The 18,234-nt window shown below is 45.7% G+C and overlaps 1 protein-coding gene across 3 annotated transcripts in view; it reads left to right on the top strand.

Annotated features, from left to right (window-relative positions):
* The window catches only part of HSD17B4 (hydroxysteroid 17-beta dehydrogenase 4), a 116,878-nt gene that overhangs the window by 5,437 nt on the left and 93,207 nt on the right, over positions 1–18,234 (top strand). For all 3 annotated transcript variants that reach the window (XM_038769455.1, XM_038769456.1, XM_038769457.1), the window contains exon 2: positions 7,454–7,507. In XM_038769455.1, coding sequence (XP_038625383.1) covers positions 7,454–7,507 — 54 coding nt within the window. The remainder of the gene's footprint in view (positions 1–7,453; positions 7,508–18,234) is intronic.

Here is an 18,234-nt window from a genome sequence, read left to right as displayed (position 1 = left end):
CGGCCTCAGACCTGGAACTCCCTCTCCCTTCGTATCCCGCAGATGATTCTCCCCACCTTCAAAGCCCTCCTAAAATCACATTTCCAAGAAGCCTTCCCTGACTAAACCTTCATTTCCCCTACCCACCCTCCATTCTGTGTCACCTATGCCCTCAGATCTGTCCCTGACCCCCTTAACAGGTCCACCCTGCTCCAGCACATAATAGTTTGTATCTGCTCTCTGTGACATCATTATCTGCCAATTTTATTATTGCCATAGCATGTTAATCATTAACTACCCCCTGTGATGCCATCACCTATTTATATCATTGCTAATGTTTTATCCCTTCTGCATCTCAGTTGTTAACCTCCCTCTGTACTGTCACTTGCCCTGCTGACCTCACCATGAACTTTCAATTCCCTTGCTCCCAACTGCCATTCCCATTCCTCACCTTCCCCTTCCCCTCTCCCACCCAGCTTTTTCCCTCCCTCTCCCCCACCAAGACCACTCCCCCTCACCCCCTACCAAGGATCCCTCTGTACCAGCGCCAATCCTCCACTCCTCCCTCCCAGCCCCCTCCCTCCCCTCCTCCCCGCCTCCCCCCCATCCCAGTTCTCCTTTCCCATCACCACCCCTCTTCCCACTCCCCCCGCCTAGGCCCCCGCCAACTCATCCCAATCCAAACCCTCCCCACCCCTCACACCCTTCCCCCTCCCTCCCCTCCCACGACAGCCACTGCCAAATGTGGCCTCTGGAACCCCCGCTCTGTTTTAAGTAAGATCCCTTTCATCCTGGACCTATTCCTTTCCAGCTCTCTACTCCTCCTCGCCCTAACTGAAACATGGTTGTCTCCAGATGACACGGTCTCTTCTGCTGCTCTCTCCAGTGGAGGCCTCTTCTTCTCCCACTCCCCCAGACTCACCGGAAAAGGAGGAGGCGTCGGTTTCCTTCTCGCCCCCCAATGTTGCTTTCACACTATCCCTCCTCCCCCTTCCCTTTCCTTCCCTTCCTTTGAAGCCCACATTAATCGCCTCTATCACCCCCTCCAGATTCTTGTAGTCGTCATCTACCGTCCCCCCCCCCCCCGCCCCACCTCCAACTTTAACGATTTTGACCCCTTCCTCACCTTCCTTCTCTCCTTCTCCATGCCCACTCTGATCCTCGGAGACTTCAACATCCACATGGATATCCCTGATGACTCCTCTGCCGCCCACCTTCTATCTCTCCTTGACGCTGCCAACCTTTTGCTCCACCCCACCTCACCCACTCACCAACTTGGTCATACCCTCGACCTCATCATCTCCTACCGCTGCACTGTGTCCACCCTCACCAACTCTGAAATCCCTCTCTCTGATCATAATCTTCTCACCTGCCTCCTCACTCACAGTCCTTTCCCCCGTAAATTCATATTACTCCCTCACAGAGATCTCCGCTCTCTTGACCCCATCCATCTTTCTGAGTGCCTCACACCCCACCTCGCCTCCCTCTCCTCTCTACCCAATCTTGATGATCAGATTACTGCTCTCAACTCTACCCTTTCTACTCAGCTGGACTCACTCGCTCCCCTTTCCCTTCGTCGCTCTCGTACCACTAACCCACAGCCCTGGATCACTGTCACTGTCTGCCTCCTTCGTTCTTATGCTCGAGCTGCCTAACGCTGGTGGCGAAAGTCTAAACACCATGCCAACCTCGTTCACTTCAAGTTTATCCTTTCCTGCCTTAACTCAGCCCTCTCCTCTGCCAGACAAAACTATTTCTCCTCCCTTATTGACACCCATGCCCATCATCCCCATCAGCTCTTCTGTACATTCAACTCCCTTCTCAGGCCCCCGGTTCCTCCCTCTCCTCCTTCCGTCACCCCCAACGTCCTGGCCTTCTACTTCATTAATAAAATTAAATCCATCAGGTCTGACCTCCCCAAAGTCACTCCCCCCCCCCTTCTCCAACCCCCCGGCTCTCAACACTCTCTGCTACTCTCCCATCCTTCCCAGCAGTATGCTCAGATGAGATCTCCTCCCTCCTCTCAAGTGCTACTCCGGCCACCTGAGCTTCTGACCCCATTCCCTCTCATCTCATGAAATCTCTCGCTCCATCCCTTCTCCCCTCCCTAATTTACATCTTCAACCGCTCACTCTCCACTGGTTCCTTCCCCTCTGCCTTCAAACATGCACATGTCTCTCCCATCCTAAAAAAAACCCTCTCTTGACCCCACCTCACCTTCTAGTTATTGCCCCATCTCCCTCCTACCATTCCTTTCCAAACTCCTTGAACGAGTTGTCTACATGCGCTGCCTCGAATTCCTCAACACCAACTCTCTCCTCGACCCCCTCCAGTCTGGCTTCCGTCCCCTACATTCCACGGAAACTGCCCTCTCAAAGGTCACCAGTGATCTCCTGCTTGCCAAATCCAACGGCTCATACTCTATCCTAATCCTCCTCGACCTCTCAGCTGCCTTCGACACTGTGGACCACCCCCTTCTCCTCAGCATGCTATCCAACCTTGGCTTCACAGACTCCGTCCTCTCCTGGTTCTCCTCTTATCTCTCCGGTCGTTCATTCTCAGTCTCTTTTGCAGGCTCCTCCTCCCCCTCCTATCCCCTTACTGTGGGAGTTCCCCAAGGTTCAGTTCTCGGTCCCCTTCTGTTCTCGATCTACACTCACTCCCTTGGTGACCTCATTCGCTCCCATGGCTTCAACTATCATCTCTACGCTGATGACACCCAAATCTACATCTCTGCCCCTGCTCTCTCCCCCTCCCTCCAGGCTCGCATCTCCTCCTGCCTTCAGGACATCTCCATCTGGATGTCTGCCCGCCACCTAAAACTCAACATGTCCAAGACTGAACTCCTTGTCTTCCCTCCCAAACCCTGCCCTCTCCCTGACTTTCCTATCACTGTGGATGGCACTACCATCCTTCCCGTCTCACAAACCCACAACGTTGGTGTCATCTTCGACTCCGCTCTCTCATTCACCCCTCACATCCAAGCCATCACCAAAACCTGCCAGTCTCAGCTCCGCAACATTGCCAAGATCCGCCCTTTCCTCTCCATCCAAACCGCTACCCTGCTCATTCAAGCTCTCATCCTATCCCGTCTGGACTACTGCATCAGCCTCCTCTCTGATCTCCCATCCTCGTGTCTCTCCCCACTTCAATCCATGCTTCACACCACTGCACAGATTGTCTTTGTCCAGAAACGCTCTGGGCATGTTACTCCCCTCCTCAAAAATCTCCAGTGGCTACCAATCAATCTGCGCATCAGGCAGAAACTCCTAACCCTGGGCTTCAAGGCTCTCCATCACCTCGCCCCCTCCTACCTCACCTCCCTTCTCTCCTTCTACAGCCCACCCCGCACCCTCTGCTCCTCTGCTGCTAATCTCCTGACTGTGCCTCGTTCTCGCCTGTCCCGCCGTCAACCCCCGGCCCACGTCATCCCCCTGGCCTGGAATGCCCTCCCTCCGCACATCCGCCAAGCTAGCTCTCTTCTTCCCTTCAAGGCCCTACTGAGAGCTCACCTCCTCCAGGAGGCCTTCCCAGACTGAGCCCCCTCCTTCCTCTCCCCCTCGTCCCCCTCCCCATCCCCCGTCTTACCTCCTTCCCTTCCCCACAGCACCTGTATATATGTATATATGTTTGTACATATTTATTACTCTATTTATTTGTTTTACTTGTACATATCTATTCTATTTTTTATTTTGTTAGTATCTTTGGTTTTGTTCTCTGTCTCCCCCTTCTAGACTGTGAGCCCACTGTTGGGTAGGGACTGTCTCTATATGTTACCAACTTGTACTTCTGAAGCGCTTAGTACAGTGCTCTGCACACAGTAAGTGCTCAATAAATACGATTGATTGATTGATTGTGCCCCCAAACATGTGAGATTCACCCCACAGGATTTACGTACATATCCTTACGCTCTGCCATTTCCCCGATCTGTAATTTATTTTAATATCTGTCTCCCCATTCTAGATTCTACCAACTCTCCCAACCTCTTAGTACAGTGTTCTGCACACAGTAAGCGCTCAGCAAATACCGTTTATTGATTGAATGCCAAGTATTGTGCTAAACTGTGGGATGGATACGATCAGATCAAATAATTCCTGTCCCATTTGGGGTTCACAGTCTGACGGAGGGAGACAACCTATTTAATTCTCATTTTACAGATGAGGAAACTGAGGCATGGAGGCACAGAGGTTTGGGAATCAGAGGACTGGGGTTCTAATCCTGGCCGTACAAGTTGTCTGCTGTGTGACCTTGAGAAAGTCACATCACTTCTCTAGACCTTAGTTTCCTCATCTGTAAAATGGAGATTAAATCCTACTACTTCCTACATAGATTGGGATAGGGACTGTGTTCAACCTGAGTATTTTGTATCTATGATAGTGCTTAGTAAAGCACTTGGCACATAGTAAGCACTTAACACATACCATTAAAAAAAAAAGTTAAATGACTTGTCCAAGGTCACACACAGCAGGCAAGTGGCAGAGCCAGGTTTGGAACCCAGCAGTCTTGATACCCAGCCCTGTGCTCTTTTCAGTAGGCCATGTTCTTCACGCTGTTACTTTGTTTCCCGCTGATATGTTTCTCCCGAGAGTAAACTTTTTATCAACAGATGTAACTTTGTTATACTTTGAACTTGTTTTTCCCTTGACTTCTTGCCCTTGTATAAGTAAGGAAAATAAGACCCTATTGATTTGAACTCCATTAATGGGAATTTGTGATGTCAGACAGAGAATTGATGTCTTGCTTCCTCCCATTATCTTTACCAGAGGCAGAGAGGTTTTGGTCCAAAGAGAAATTTTGGTTCAACACCATGGTTAACAGAACCTCAACTAACTAGCATAAGGATGATCTGCAGAGGCCTTGTGTTCCTCAGTGGGAAGGTGGAGACACAGCCAATCATATTTATTGAGCGCTTACTGTGTGCAGAGCACTGTACTAAGCACTTGGGAGAGTACAGTATAACAAAATAGCAGACACATTCCCTGCCCACAGTGAACTTACAGTCTAGAGGGGGAGAAAGACAGTATAAATAAATAAATAAATTACAGATATGTACATAATTACCCGGGGGCTGAGAGGGGGAATAAATAAAGAGAGCAAGTCAGGGCGATGCAGAAGGGAGTGGGAGAAGAGGAAAGAAGGGCTTAGTCAGGGAGGGCGTCCTGGTGGAGATGCAACTTCAGTTAAGGCTTTGAAGAGGGGAAGAGTAATTGTATGTATATGAGGAGGGAGGGTGTTCCAGGCTAGAAGCAGGATGTGGATGAAGAGGTTAGAGGCAAGACAGATGTGATCGAGGTAGAATGAAAAGGTTAGCATTAGAGGAGCAAAGTGTGTGGGCTAGGCTGGGCTAGGGTAGGAGGGTAGCCAGGTGAAGTAGTAGGGGGTAAGGTGATTGAGTGTTTTAAAGCCAGTGTTGAGGAGTTTCTGTTTGATGCAGCGATGGATGGGCAACCACTGGAGGTTCTTGAGGAGTGAGAATATGTCCTGACCGTGTTGGTAGAAGAGTGATTCAGGCAGCAGAGTGGAGTATGGACTGGAATGGGAAGAGACAGGAGGCTGGGAGGTCAGCAAGGAGGCTGATACAGTAATCAAGGTGGGACAGGATAAGTGCTTGGATTAACATGGTAGCGGTTTGGACGGAGAGGAAAGGGCGGGTTTTAGGGATGTCATGAAAGTCGAACCCACAGGATTTAGTGATGGATTGAATATGTGGGTTGAGTGAGAGAAAGGAGTAAAGGATAACGCCACGATTACCGGCTTGTGAGATAGGAAGGATGGTGGTACCCTGTATGCTCATGGGAAAGTCAGAGGGAGGACAGGGTTTGGGTGGGAAGATAAGATGTTCTGTTTTAAATGTGTTAAGTTTGAGGTGACTGGAGGCCATCCAAGTAGAGATGTCTTGAAGCGAGGAAGAATTGCCAGACTACAGAGAGGGAGAGACTTCTTGTCAACTCAATTTGCCCCAAAGACCCATTTAAAGATGCAGTTGAGCAGAGTCTGCAGGAAAGTAAGACTAAAGAGATGCACATGCATTCAAGGAAACTGGTCCCACTCTGGCCACACCCAGGAGGACAGGTCTGAAACTTCTAAGGTCCACTCTGAACCAGAACTATCCTGAGAGATCAGACCTTGATCCTGAGGAATTCGGGACTATTCTGGGCCATTCCAAACCCTAGGGAGAGAGGTTTGGATCTTGTCTGAGAGCATGAGGTACAGGAATAATGACTTGATGTTGAGGCTTTGGAGCCTGGGTCACCTAGTCTTGACCAGATATGACCGATCTGTTATCCAGAAGCACTTGAGCACTGAGAGATTTGCGCCAGAAAATCCCCTTTTTAGGAAAGGCCAGTTTGTTCTCTGGTGGTCCTTTTTTTTTTTTAATGTTTCAGTTGGAGGCCATTAGACTGATGATTTTTTAAGATGCTCTCGAGAGTTTTTATACCCTGAAAATATCTTTGATAGATTCTGGGCAGTGCCTGCCACCTTAGAACTCCATTAAAGTAGACTTCAACCAGTTCATTGGTATGCTAAGTCATTCAGGACAACTTCTTCCCTTTTTCATTCATTCATTCAATCATATTTATTGAGCGCTTACTGTGTGCAGCGCACTGTACCAAGTGCTTGGGAAGTACAAGTCAGCAAGATATAGAGGCGGTCCCTACCCAACAGCTGGCTGACAGTCTGGAAGGGGATGACAGACAACAAAATAAAACATGTAGACAGGTGAAGTGCTTTGGCCGAAAATGGGATCATTCCATCTCCAGCCATGGAAAATTATTTTTTATACCTAAGACAGAGAAGGGAAAAATTCTAAAGGAGGCCCTTGTCGGCTAAGAGACTCGTGGTTCAAGGTATGGGAGGATATTACAGTTCTGAGATGTACAGAGAAGCATCATGGCCTAGTGGAAAGAGCACGGGCCTGGGAGCCAGAGTGCTTAGTGCAGTGCTTGACACATAGTGAGCACTTAAAATAATGCTAGTGCTCATTATTGTAGTGGTGTGGGGGATGAATAGAGCTCATCAAGAAGGTTTCAGTAGTTCAGATGTGAGGTAACCAGGTCTTGACAAGGGTGTTGATTATGGAAACAGGGAGAAAGGGTTGGGAAGTGTGATTGCCAATGCCCTGTATTGAGGAGATCTTTTTGCAGAGAGGGTAATTGGTCAAGGAAGCTTCACTCCAGATAGATTATTGAAAGATTAAGAAAATCATTTATCTGAAAATACTTTTTGACAGTTTTCTAAAGGATTAGCTTTTAATGGCGGACAAAAATGTTGATCAGATCTTTATAAAATGTGATCTTTAAAGTTATTATTTGAAACAATCTAATTTGCTAGTTATTTTTGGTGTTTTCTGTATTTTGACACCAATCGTCACTGTGATTAATCTGCCAAATTAAGATAAATTTGTTTTTGGGTTGTGGGTTGGAAAACAGTGTTCATGCTGACTGAAACATTTTGGGTTTTTTTTATGTGTTAGGTTTGGGGCGAGCATATTCCCTGGCTTTTGCGGAACGAGGAGCATCTGTAGTTGGTAAGTTCAGAAATTTTCATCTTTGGGATTGAAACTTTTAGCAATCAGTAACTTGAATTCATGGCCACTGTCCTTTTGACCCCTCAAAGGTTACTAACTAGCCATGAGGCGGTTCAGTTTCATCACTGCTTTTCCGTTCTTGCCCATTTCCTTTTATTTGCAGGTCAATTCTTTTGTTTGTTGGCATTCATCCCATCAGTTTTTTTGACAGAAAGGGAGATTACTCCTCTCTGCCACCTCTTTTGCCAGACCACCCAAGGCTGGAATCCTCATGGGTACCAATGCTAATAAAATAATTATAGAACTTGTTACGCACTTAGAACAGTGCTTGGCACATAGTAAGTGCTTAATAAATGCCATTATTATTGTTATTATTATTATTATTACTATGTGCCAAGCACTGTTCTAAACACTGTTCACCTCTGCTTGTATGCTCCTCAATGGTATTTACTGACTACTTACTGTATGCAGAGCACTGTACTAAGCACATGAGAGAGTAAAATACAACAGAGTTAGTACACGCTCCCTACTCACAATGAGCTTTATTGTGTTTATATTAATGTCTGTCTTCCCCTCTAGACTGTAAGATCATTGTGGGCAGGAAACATGTCTACCAACTCTGTTGTATTTCACTCTCCCAAGTCCTTAGAACAGTGTTCTGAACAAAGTAAGTGCTCAGTAAATAAGTAACATTGATGGTATTTGAACTAGGGTGGTTCCTAGGCTTCCATGAGTGGATTTAAGTGTAAATTTCATCCCATTGGTAACTGAATTTGGATATCAGAATCCCCTCCTTCAGAGTCTTACTAAAATCCCAGCTCCTACAAGAATCGTTCCTTGATGAGCTTCCCTTTTGCTGTGGCCACACCAGCCTCTTCAGCTCCTGCAGCACTCATGTACAGGTCGGCAAATGTATATCTATATTCCTGTCCTTTACGTTCATGGGAATCCCAGACAGATCACCTGGGAAACAGTCACCTTTACTCACTCATCGACGGGTTGGGGAGCCCTGGGGAAGTGGGAGGGGAGAGGATCGTGGCTATCTGGATTTGAAATTCATTTGTGGGGATTTTTGCTGTAGAACCACCTCCCTGCAAGGGAGTCTTCAAGAAGAAACTGGTTTTGTGGTGAAAAATCCCCAAGAATCAACTTTAAATGTTGGAAAACCCCCAGATTTGCTCCCCTTCTTCACCCCTCCCTCAGCTCAATAGGACTTACGTACATATCCAAAATTGATTTATTGATATTAATGTCTGTCTTCCCTCTAGACTGTAAGCTCCATATGGGCAGGGATCATATCTATCAACTCTCTTTTATATTGTACTCTTCCAAGCATTTAGTACAGTGCTCTGCACACAGGAAGCTCTCAATAAATATGATTAATTAATTGATTGATTGAGGAAGCCATTGCAGTCACACCTCTTCTCCCCTCTTCTCCCTCTAAATTTTCCAGAACCCAAAAATGATATAGAGTGGCCACAGCCCAAGCAATGATCTGTCGTCACTTGATAGTCTTGTGCTTTCTTTACTTTTGTGTTCAAACTCCCCCAATAGTCTGGTTTTAACCTTCTCTTGAAATTCCCCCCCAGTGTCTCGTACAAAGTAGGTGCTTATTAAATACCACCAATGATGGTGACCCTTATGATATAAACTGGGGGTTCAGGGTTCATCAGATTAGGTAGTAATTGACCTACTTCCCCCTTTCCTCTCTTGCCCAAGCCTAGTTATTGTAGTGTTCTAAGATTGATGGGCCAAATCCTTCTTTTATCTGGAGTTGAGAACTGACTCATGGGGTTTTCTTTTCATTTCTCTCCCTAACCCCCCAGTGGTGATTATGGGGAAAGTTGTGTTGTCTGCTTTTCCTCCATAATTCCCCAACAGCGTTCTGGCCAAAACAAGTAATAAAACCTAGCATTATGGGAGAATTGAGTGTAATATTGGGAAGCAGTGTGGCCTGATGGATAGAGCACAGGCCTGGGAGACAGAAGGACCTGGGTTCTAATCTCCGTTACTTGTCTGCTGTGTGACCCTGGGCAAGTCCCTTCACTTCTCTTTGCCTCAGTTACTTCATCTGTAAAATGGGGATTAAGACTGTGAGCCCCATGTGGGACAGGGACTGTGCTCAACCTTCCTCTAAACTGTAAGCTCAACATGGGCAGAGAATGTGTCTGTTCAATCAATCAGTCAATCAATCGTATTTATTGAGCGCTTACTGTGTGCAGAGCACTGTACTAAGCGCTTGGGAAGTACAAGTTGGCAACACATAGAGACAGTCCCTACCCAACAGTGGGCTCACAGTCTAGAAGGGGGAGACAGAGAACAAAACCAAACATATTAACAAAATAAAATAAATAGAACAGATATGTACAGGTAAAATAAATAAATAGAGTAATAAATATGTACAAACATATATACATATATATGTGCTGTGGGGAAGGGAAGGAGGTAAGACGGGATGGAGAGGGGGACGAGGGGGAGAGGAAGGAGGGGGCTCAGTCTGGGAAGGCCTCCTGGAGGAGGTGAGCCCTCAGTAGGGCCTTGGAGGCCTGTCATTAATAATAATAATAATAATAATAATAATGGTACTTGTTAAGCGCTTACTATGTGCAAAGCACTGTTCTAAGTGCTGGGGGGATACAAGGTGATCAGGTTGTCCCATGTGGGGCTCACAGTCTTAATCCCCATTTTAGATGAGGGAACTGAGGCACAGAGAACTTAAAAGACTTGCCCAAAGTCACACAGCTGACAATTGGCGGAGTCAGGATTTGAACCCATGACCTCTGACTCCAAAGCCTGCACTCTTTCCACTGAGCCATGCTGCTTCTCATTATGTTGTACACTCCCAAACGCTTAGTACATTGCCCTGCACACAGTAAGTGCTCAATAGATATGATTGATGGATTTGCTTGCCTCTATCCCAGTGATTAGTATGGTCCCTAGCACATAGTAAGGGCTTAACAAATATCATTAAATAAAAAAATATATGGCTTGCTTGTCCAAACAAAACTACTGCTGGTAACAGGATTAGGATGTTTTTTCTCAAGAATTTTCAGTTAGGATTTTAACTCGTTACATAAAGTAACAATATTGCTATGTGCATTGAATTCTATTCACCATATCTCAACCACACATTTTATCTGTATTCCTGCGTATTTAGTGACATCAAGCAGCATGGCCTCAGAAATCAGCTACACATCATTTCTGCTTTCACCCGTTTTTTTTTCCAAAGGGCATTGGAAAAAATGTTTCCCATTGTGTGGACTAGAAACAAGCAGGCATTGCAGGAAGTATTGGCGTGAGATGGCACCGCCCTGCCTTTGAGGGGAGCCCCTGGTGGTGAGGAGCTCAATTCCCTTGTGTTAGCAGCTGCAGACTCTGTGGTCTGGCCCTTGTGAGGTGATGCCCAGACCGGAAAGGGAAAGGAGGAAGATCATCTAGGGATTTCCCTGCAGCAGTGGGTCTTCCCACCCTCATTGGAATCAGTTCCCCTCAGAAAATTGGGATCCTGCCACATGGGGCGGGAGAATGGAAATCCCAGCCGTCGTCTTCTGTTTCCTGGGGGATTGGAAGCAGAGCTTGCTTCTGTGCCAGAGTGATCTGGAGGCTTCCCACATTCACCCTCCCCTTTTTCTCAACCATCCCCCCTACCCCACTTCCGCCCCCCATCTTCCATCTTAACACTGCCCCGGACCATCTGTTTTAGACAGACATGCATCCAGATATTCAGTGTTTGGATGTGGCCTGCTTTTATTTACATTTTCTTAAATTTTACCCTGTAAATTACCTCTGTAAATTAGCAGACACGTTCCTTGCCCATAACGATTAATGTCTGCCTCCTCCTATAGACTGAAACCTCATTATGGGCAGGGTATGTGCCTGCTTAATTTTGTTGTATTGTGCTTTCCCAAGTGCTTAAGTACAGTGATCTGCACATAGTAAGCACTCAATAAACACCAGTGATGGATTGATTAATTGATTTCCTTGCCTTAGAAGCTTACAACCCGGATGTTATCTTTGACTCTTCTGTCATTTTACTCCTACATTCAGTATGTCTCTCAATATTGCCAGTACTTCGCTGTGAGACCTTTCTATCATAAATGGAAATTAAGCACTTATTTTGTGTCAGGCACATAGATACAAGCTAATCTGGTTGCAGACAGTTCATGTCCTACATGGGGCTCAGAGTCTTAATCCCCATTTTACAGATGAGGTAACTGAGGCACAGAGAAGTGGAGTGACTTGTCCAGTCACACAGCAGACAACTGGCAGAGCCGGGATTAGAACCCAGGTCCTTCTGACTCCCAGGACCATGCTCTGTCCACTAAGCCATGCTGCTTCTCAGGTCTCCCCCTTTCAGTCTACCCGAAACTCTTTTTCTCCTTCAAACTACCATATCTTGTCTCTCTCCATCTTCAAAATCTTCTAATAAAATCACCTTCTCTAAGGGGTGGTCCTGCCAAAGCCCTCACCTTCCTGGTCATATCACCCCATCGTCCACCTTTGGACTCTCGGATCTATATTTATTTCATTGTTTTTAATTGCTTCCCTTTCTGTCATTTGTATTTTTCTATCCATTCTATACACTTGGTTTGCTAATGAGGGGGTTACATTCCTGACGAATCTCAGGTTAGGAAAAACACGTTACAAGTCTGTGCCGAGCCCATGCATGTAACCATTTCCTCTGACATCACAGTCGTGTTCTAGCCAGATAAATGCCTGTTGTATAAAGACCGTTCCCTAATTCTGGTCCTGAGCTCTTCCCACTAAGCCATGCTCCTCGGTCTCTCCCACCTCCATCCTCTTCCCCTGCCCTCCCTCTTCAAATCTGACAGACCACAGCTCTCCCCACATCAAAGCCCTCCTGAAATCAAATCTCCTCCAGAAGGTTTTCCCCAATTACTTTCTATTCTCCCCAGTTTTTAGCACCTGAACTGCAACTTCAGCACTTCTGCTTTACCTGAGCACTTGTGCACTCAATAATCTCCTCTTACACATAAATACATATAATAATAATAATAATAATAATGGCATTTATTAAGCACTTACTATGTGCAAAGCACTGTTCTAAGCACTGGGGATGTTACAGGGTGATCAGGTTGTGTCACGGGGGGCTCACAGTCTTAATGCTCATTTTACAGATGAGGTAACTGAGGCCCAGAGAAGTTGTGACATGCCCAATGTCACACAGCTGACAATTGGCAGAGTTGGGATTTGAACCCATGGCCTCTGACTCCAAAGCCCGTGCTCCTTTCTGCTGAGCCACGCTGCTTATCTCACATACATTGTTACTTAAGCAGTAGCTCATATAAATGTCCCCTTTTCCTTCTTCCTTCCATTTGTAAATTATTTTAGACTCAGTTTCCCCTGCTAGATTGCAAGCTCCTTGAGGACAAAGATCTTGTCTACTGTTGTAGTCTCCCGAGTGTTGAGTGCAGTGTTCACCACACATTAGGAGCTCAGTAAGTACCAGAAGCAGCATGGTCTAGTGGATATAGCAGGGGCCTGGGAGTCAGAAGGTCACGGGTTCTATTCTTGGCCCCTGCACCTTGTCTGCTGTGTGACCTTAGGCAAGTCTCTTCACTTCTCTGTGCCTCAGTTCCCTCATCTGTAAAATGGAGATGAAGACTGTGAGCCCCAAGTACAGGGCCTGGGTTCTAGTCCCAGCTCCCCCATTTGCCTTCTGTGTGACTTTAGGCAGGTCACTTAATTTCTCTGTGCTTGTTTCCTCAACTGCAGATTGGGGGTTCAAACCCTGTTCATTCAATCGTATTTATTGAGTACTTACTGTGTGCAGAGCACTGTAATAAGAGCTTAACCCTGTTCTCCCTCCTACTTAGACTGTGAGCCCAGTGTGGGACAGGGACTGTTTTTGACCTGATTAACTTGTATGTAACCCAGCACTTAGAACAGTGTTCAGCATATAGTAAGTGGTTAACAAATACCATACCAAAAATCCTAAAAAAAACAAAAAGGAAAAATAAATGAGGCAGGTGGTTTACGCCATTAAGAACAGAAAACATTTTTATAAAAAGTTACCTGTTTGCTTGCTGGTTATCTTTTTCATCCTGAGACTTGAATTTTCTGCTAAATGTAGCAAGACATTCCTCTTGGGACCTGGAGGGTATATTTCTGGAGTTTTTAATCAATTTATAGTTTTTTGTTTTTGTTTTAGCCAATTCCAGCCTTAGTTGAATTACACTGGTGCAGCTGCAAAGCTGACTTTCATGAGTCGCTTTCTAAGGAAAACTGTAGTTTTGCTGTGGGAGTGTCAGGGGAGGGGTTCAGGAGCAGCAAAGAAACTGCTCCAATGATTCAAAATTATGTGATTAAGCTACTAAAGTGCTTAATAACAGATGTTTCTTTAATGTGTCTGAGCAGCCTGATTTCGTTATACTAATAGTAAGGTGACGGAGTGGCTGTATTAATTTTGTGGCCTTCAGTGCTGGCACTATTTTCAGAACAAGTCTGTTGGGATATCTCTTGAATACATCTCATCAATCCCGATGAGTAATTTAGTAAAATAGCAGTGCTAATGTGAAATTGCATTAAGTAGTCTCACCACGTGGGGACAGTCTCCCATCACCAAAAACCTGAGGAAGCCAATTGGTCACACCAGACTAGTGCTGACAATTCTTTCTTTAAACCTTTAAGCTCTTCCGGCCCTACAGAAAAGGAACCAAAGCAGTGCTGACCATGTTTTTTGAGCTCGAGTTATCCTGGCTCTTTCCTGTTGTTTGAGTAGTTACATGGAAATGAAAATTTAATGCAGTTATAAGGAATGCATTCTTTTCTCCTCCTCTGAACCGAGATCCTCATATTTGAAGATGATCTAGCAGTGTTTCTTGCAGGATGGGGGAGACTAAGGATACGCCATTGGGGAGAGAGAATTCTGCAGTTTGCTTAAGTGGATAGATCTCCCCAAGCTGTTCTGCAATCTCTAGAGACAACAGTTGATTGCCAAATGGGGTTGTGTCACCTTTGATTATGGAATACCAGCTTCTGGGAATTGTTGATTTGCTCACGTAGTCATGCTAGCACTCATATCGGTGCAGTTCTGGACCTCTGGCGACCTGCCTGTTGATAATAACTGTGGCCTCAGAAATTCAGCTCCTCTTGAATCTGTGAAATACTAGGGCCTCTAGGAGACTTTGCTCTCAGGCTTTCAGTCACTTTTGCATGTGACTTGATTTCACTGAAGATGATGAGGATGCGTGGCTTAATGGAAAGAGCATGGGCTTGGGAATCAGAGGTCATGGGTTCTAATCCCGGCTCTGCCACTTGACAGCTGTGTGACTTCGGGCAAGTCACTTAACTTCTCTGTGCCTCAGTTACCTCCTCTATAAAATGGGGATTAAGAGTGTGAGCCCCATGTGGGACAACCTGATTAACTTGTATCTACCCCAGTGCTTAGAACAGTGCTTGGCACATAGAAAGCACTTACCAAATACCATCATTATTATTACCAAGAATACACCGAGTTATTCGAACACCAGATCTATCCTGGACTTCAAATCTCACGCATTAGAGTAGGAAGACTATATAAGGGAGCAAATCATATTGAACATGTTCAAGCTTTCAGTGGGTTCAGTTTTGAGATTATTTTGATGAATTAAGTCTAATAAAACGTGACAAGTTTAAATATTTGCCTTGCAAAAAAAAAAAAAAATCTTCCCTCCTACAGAGGGGCCCAGTCCTAGTCTTGGCACTGGTTTGACCATGTTCCTCCCTATTACCCAGAAAGAGACAGACACCCACCCTCACACTCACAACAAGATGAGGAGCGAGCAAAAAGAGCACAGGCCTGGGAGTCAGAGGGCCTGAGCGTGGGAAAGTTAAGTGACTTGACCGAGGTCACACAGCAGACAAGTGGAGGAGCCGGGGTTAGAACTCAGGTTCTCTGACTCCCAGGCCCAGGTTCTTTCCACCAGTCCATGCTGCTTCAACTAGACCGTAAGCTCCCTGTGGGCAGGATATGTGCCTACCGATTCTGAATTATACTCTCCCAAGTGCTTAGTACAGTGCTCTGCACACAGTGAGCACTCAATAAATGCTATTGATTGATTGCTATGTTACAACAGAGTTGATAGACTCCATCCCTGCCCACAAGGAGCTTACAGTCTACAGGGGGAGACAGTCATATGTGAGGACATGTGCATAAGTGCTGTGGGGCTGGAAAGAGCCTGGGCTTGGGAGTCAGAGGTCGTGGGTTCTAATCCCGGCTTTGCCACTTGTCAACTGTGTGACTTTGGGCAAGTCACTTAACTTCTCTGTGCCTCAGTTACCTCATTTGTAAAATGGGGATTAAGACTGTGAGCCCCACTTGGGATAACTTGATTACCTTGTGTCTACCCCAGTGCTTTGAACAGTGCTTGGCACATAGTAAATGCTTAACAAATGCCATCATTATTATTATTGTTAAGGAGTACTCAGCTAAGTCAGTGAATGCCTCCTGGAAGAGTGTTTAGTACAGTGCTCTCCACACAGTGGGTGATTAATAAATACCATTGGTTGATTGGAGTAGGTGACTTTTTGTTTGAAGAGGGACCCACTGTGATGGTTTGAGAGAGGAGGTGGTTCCATGCAAAGGAAAGTGGGAGGAACAAAATGTGGGAGCTTGTCTCTAGTGAGAGACAATTAAGCATGGCAAAGTGGATAAAGCCCGGGCCTGGCAGTCAGGGGTCTAATCCTGGCTCTGCCACTTGTCTGCTGTGTGACCTGGGGCAAGATACTTCACTTCTCTTGGCCTTAGTTACCTCATCTGTAAAATGGGGATTGAGACTGAGCCCCACATGGGACAGGGACTGTGTCCAACTCAATTTGTTTGTATCCACCCCAGTGCTTAGTACATTGCCTGGCCCATGGTAAGTGGTTAACAAATACCATTATTATTCTTATTATTATTATTAAGCCCCCAATCAAGCCCTCTTTACCCTGGCTCGCTCTCCCTTCTGCTTCATCTATGCACTTGGATCCATGACCTTTGGGCATTTGATATTCGCCTCACCTTCAACCCCACAGTCCTTATGTAATATCTTTAAATTGCATAATATAAACTATATTAATGTGTGTCTCTAGACTGAAAAATGGTTATGGGCAGGGAACGTGTCTGCTAATCCTGCTGTATTGTATGAGCTCTGGTGCTTAGCGCAGTGCTCTGCACATAGCACTCAAATACCATTGATTGAGAGCAGACAGGTTAAAAGGAGACAGCTGAGGGAAAGCCTTGATGCCTTGGTTAGAGGGTCTGCTTCCATTTCCGAAACTAGTGATCTAAAAATGACACTAAATAGTCAGGCTTATTCTTGTTGTGGAACAAGACCATGAACCCCACATGGGACATGGACTGTGTCCAACCTGATTATCCTGTATCTCCCCCAGTGCTTAGTACAGTGCGTGGCACATAGGAAGCGCTTGACAAATGCCATAAATAAGAAATAAGTACATACTACTGTGGTTCCGTGGATTTTCATAGTGATTCTTTCTAAGAACTTAAAAGAGTGTGCCATTTTATCCTCATGACATCCCTGTGACCTAGGGAACCGCAGCAGCTGAGAAACCTGAAGGCCTGAGTGGTTTAGGCTTGTCAAGATCCCCAAGTCAGTTGCAAGAAGTAGGACTAGAACCCAGATCTGGCTCCTGGCCCATGTTTAATAAATTCACACTCTGGGGAAGGGAGTTTCCTGCTAGTGAGGGCGACTGTTTTTTAAAAGAAAAATGGAGTTGTGGCAAAGGAAGGTAAAACTCACACCGCATTGCTAATTTCACTGGTCGAAGCAGCGTGGTATAGTGGCTAGAGCATGGCCCTGGGAGTCAGAAGGACCTGGGTTCTAATTCCGGCTCTGCCACTTGTCTGCTGCGTGACCTTAGGCAAGTCACTTAACTTCTCTGTGCCTCAGTTACTTCATCTGTAAAATGGGGATTAAGACTGTGAGCCTCATGTGAGACAGGGACTGTGTCCAACTCTGTTTTTATCTACCCTCCCCTTTAGAACAGTACTTGGTATATAGTAAGTGCTTAATAAATACCATTATTATTATTATTATTATTATTAACATGTACCACCTCAAAGCTTAGAACAGTGTTTGACACATAGTAAGTGCTTAACAAATGCCACAATTATTTTTATTATTATTAGGACCATTTTAGAACTTTGCAGTGGAAGTCTGGGAGTCAGAGTGCCTGAGTTGTAATTCCAGATCTGCCACTTTTCTGCTGTGTGACCTGGGCCAAGTTACTTCTCTTCTCTGTGGCTCAGTTCCCTCATCTGTAAAATGGGGATTCACAACCTGTTTTCTTTCTCCTACTTAGACTGTGAGCTCAATGAGGATGCAGGACTGTGCCTGAATTGATTATCTTGTATCGACCTCAGTGCTTAGTACTATGTTTGGCACATGATAAACATTGAACAAATACTGCAATTCTTATTATTCTCTGTACCTTGCTGGAGCAGAAATTGATGGAGGTGGTGCCAATGAAAACGCCATCTGTCTCACATTCAGTTGTATTTATTGAGCACTTACAGTGTGCAGAGCACTGTACTAAGCACTTGGGAGAGTACAAGACAACAATAAACAGACACATTCCCTGCCCATAACAAGCTTACAGTCTAGAGGACTATACAGTCTACTCTCTCTGTAGACTGTAAGCTCCTTGTGGGCCAGGATCATGTCTGCCAACTCTGTTGGATTGTACTTTTCCAAGTGCTTACTACAGTGCTCTGCACACAG

The sequence above is a fragment of the Tachyglossus aculeatus genome, chromosome X4, assembly GCF_015852505.1.
Source record: "Tachyglossus aculeatus isolate mTacAcu1 chromosome X4, mTacAcu1.pri, whole genome shotgun sequence".
NCBI lineage: Eukaryota > Metazoa > Chordata > Mammalia > Monotremata > Tachyglossidae > Tachyglossus > Tachyglossus aculeatus.
This window is presented reverse-complemented; position numbering and strand designations above follow the sequence as displayed.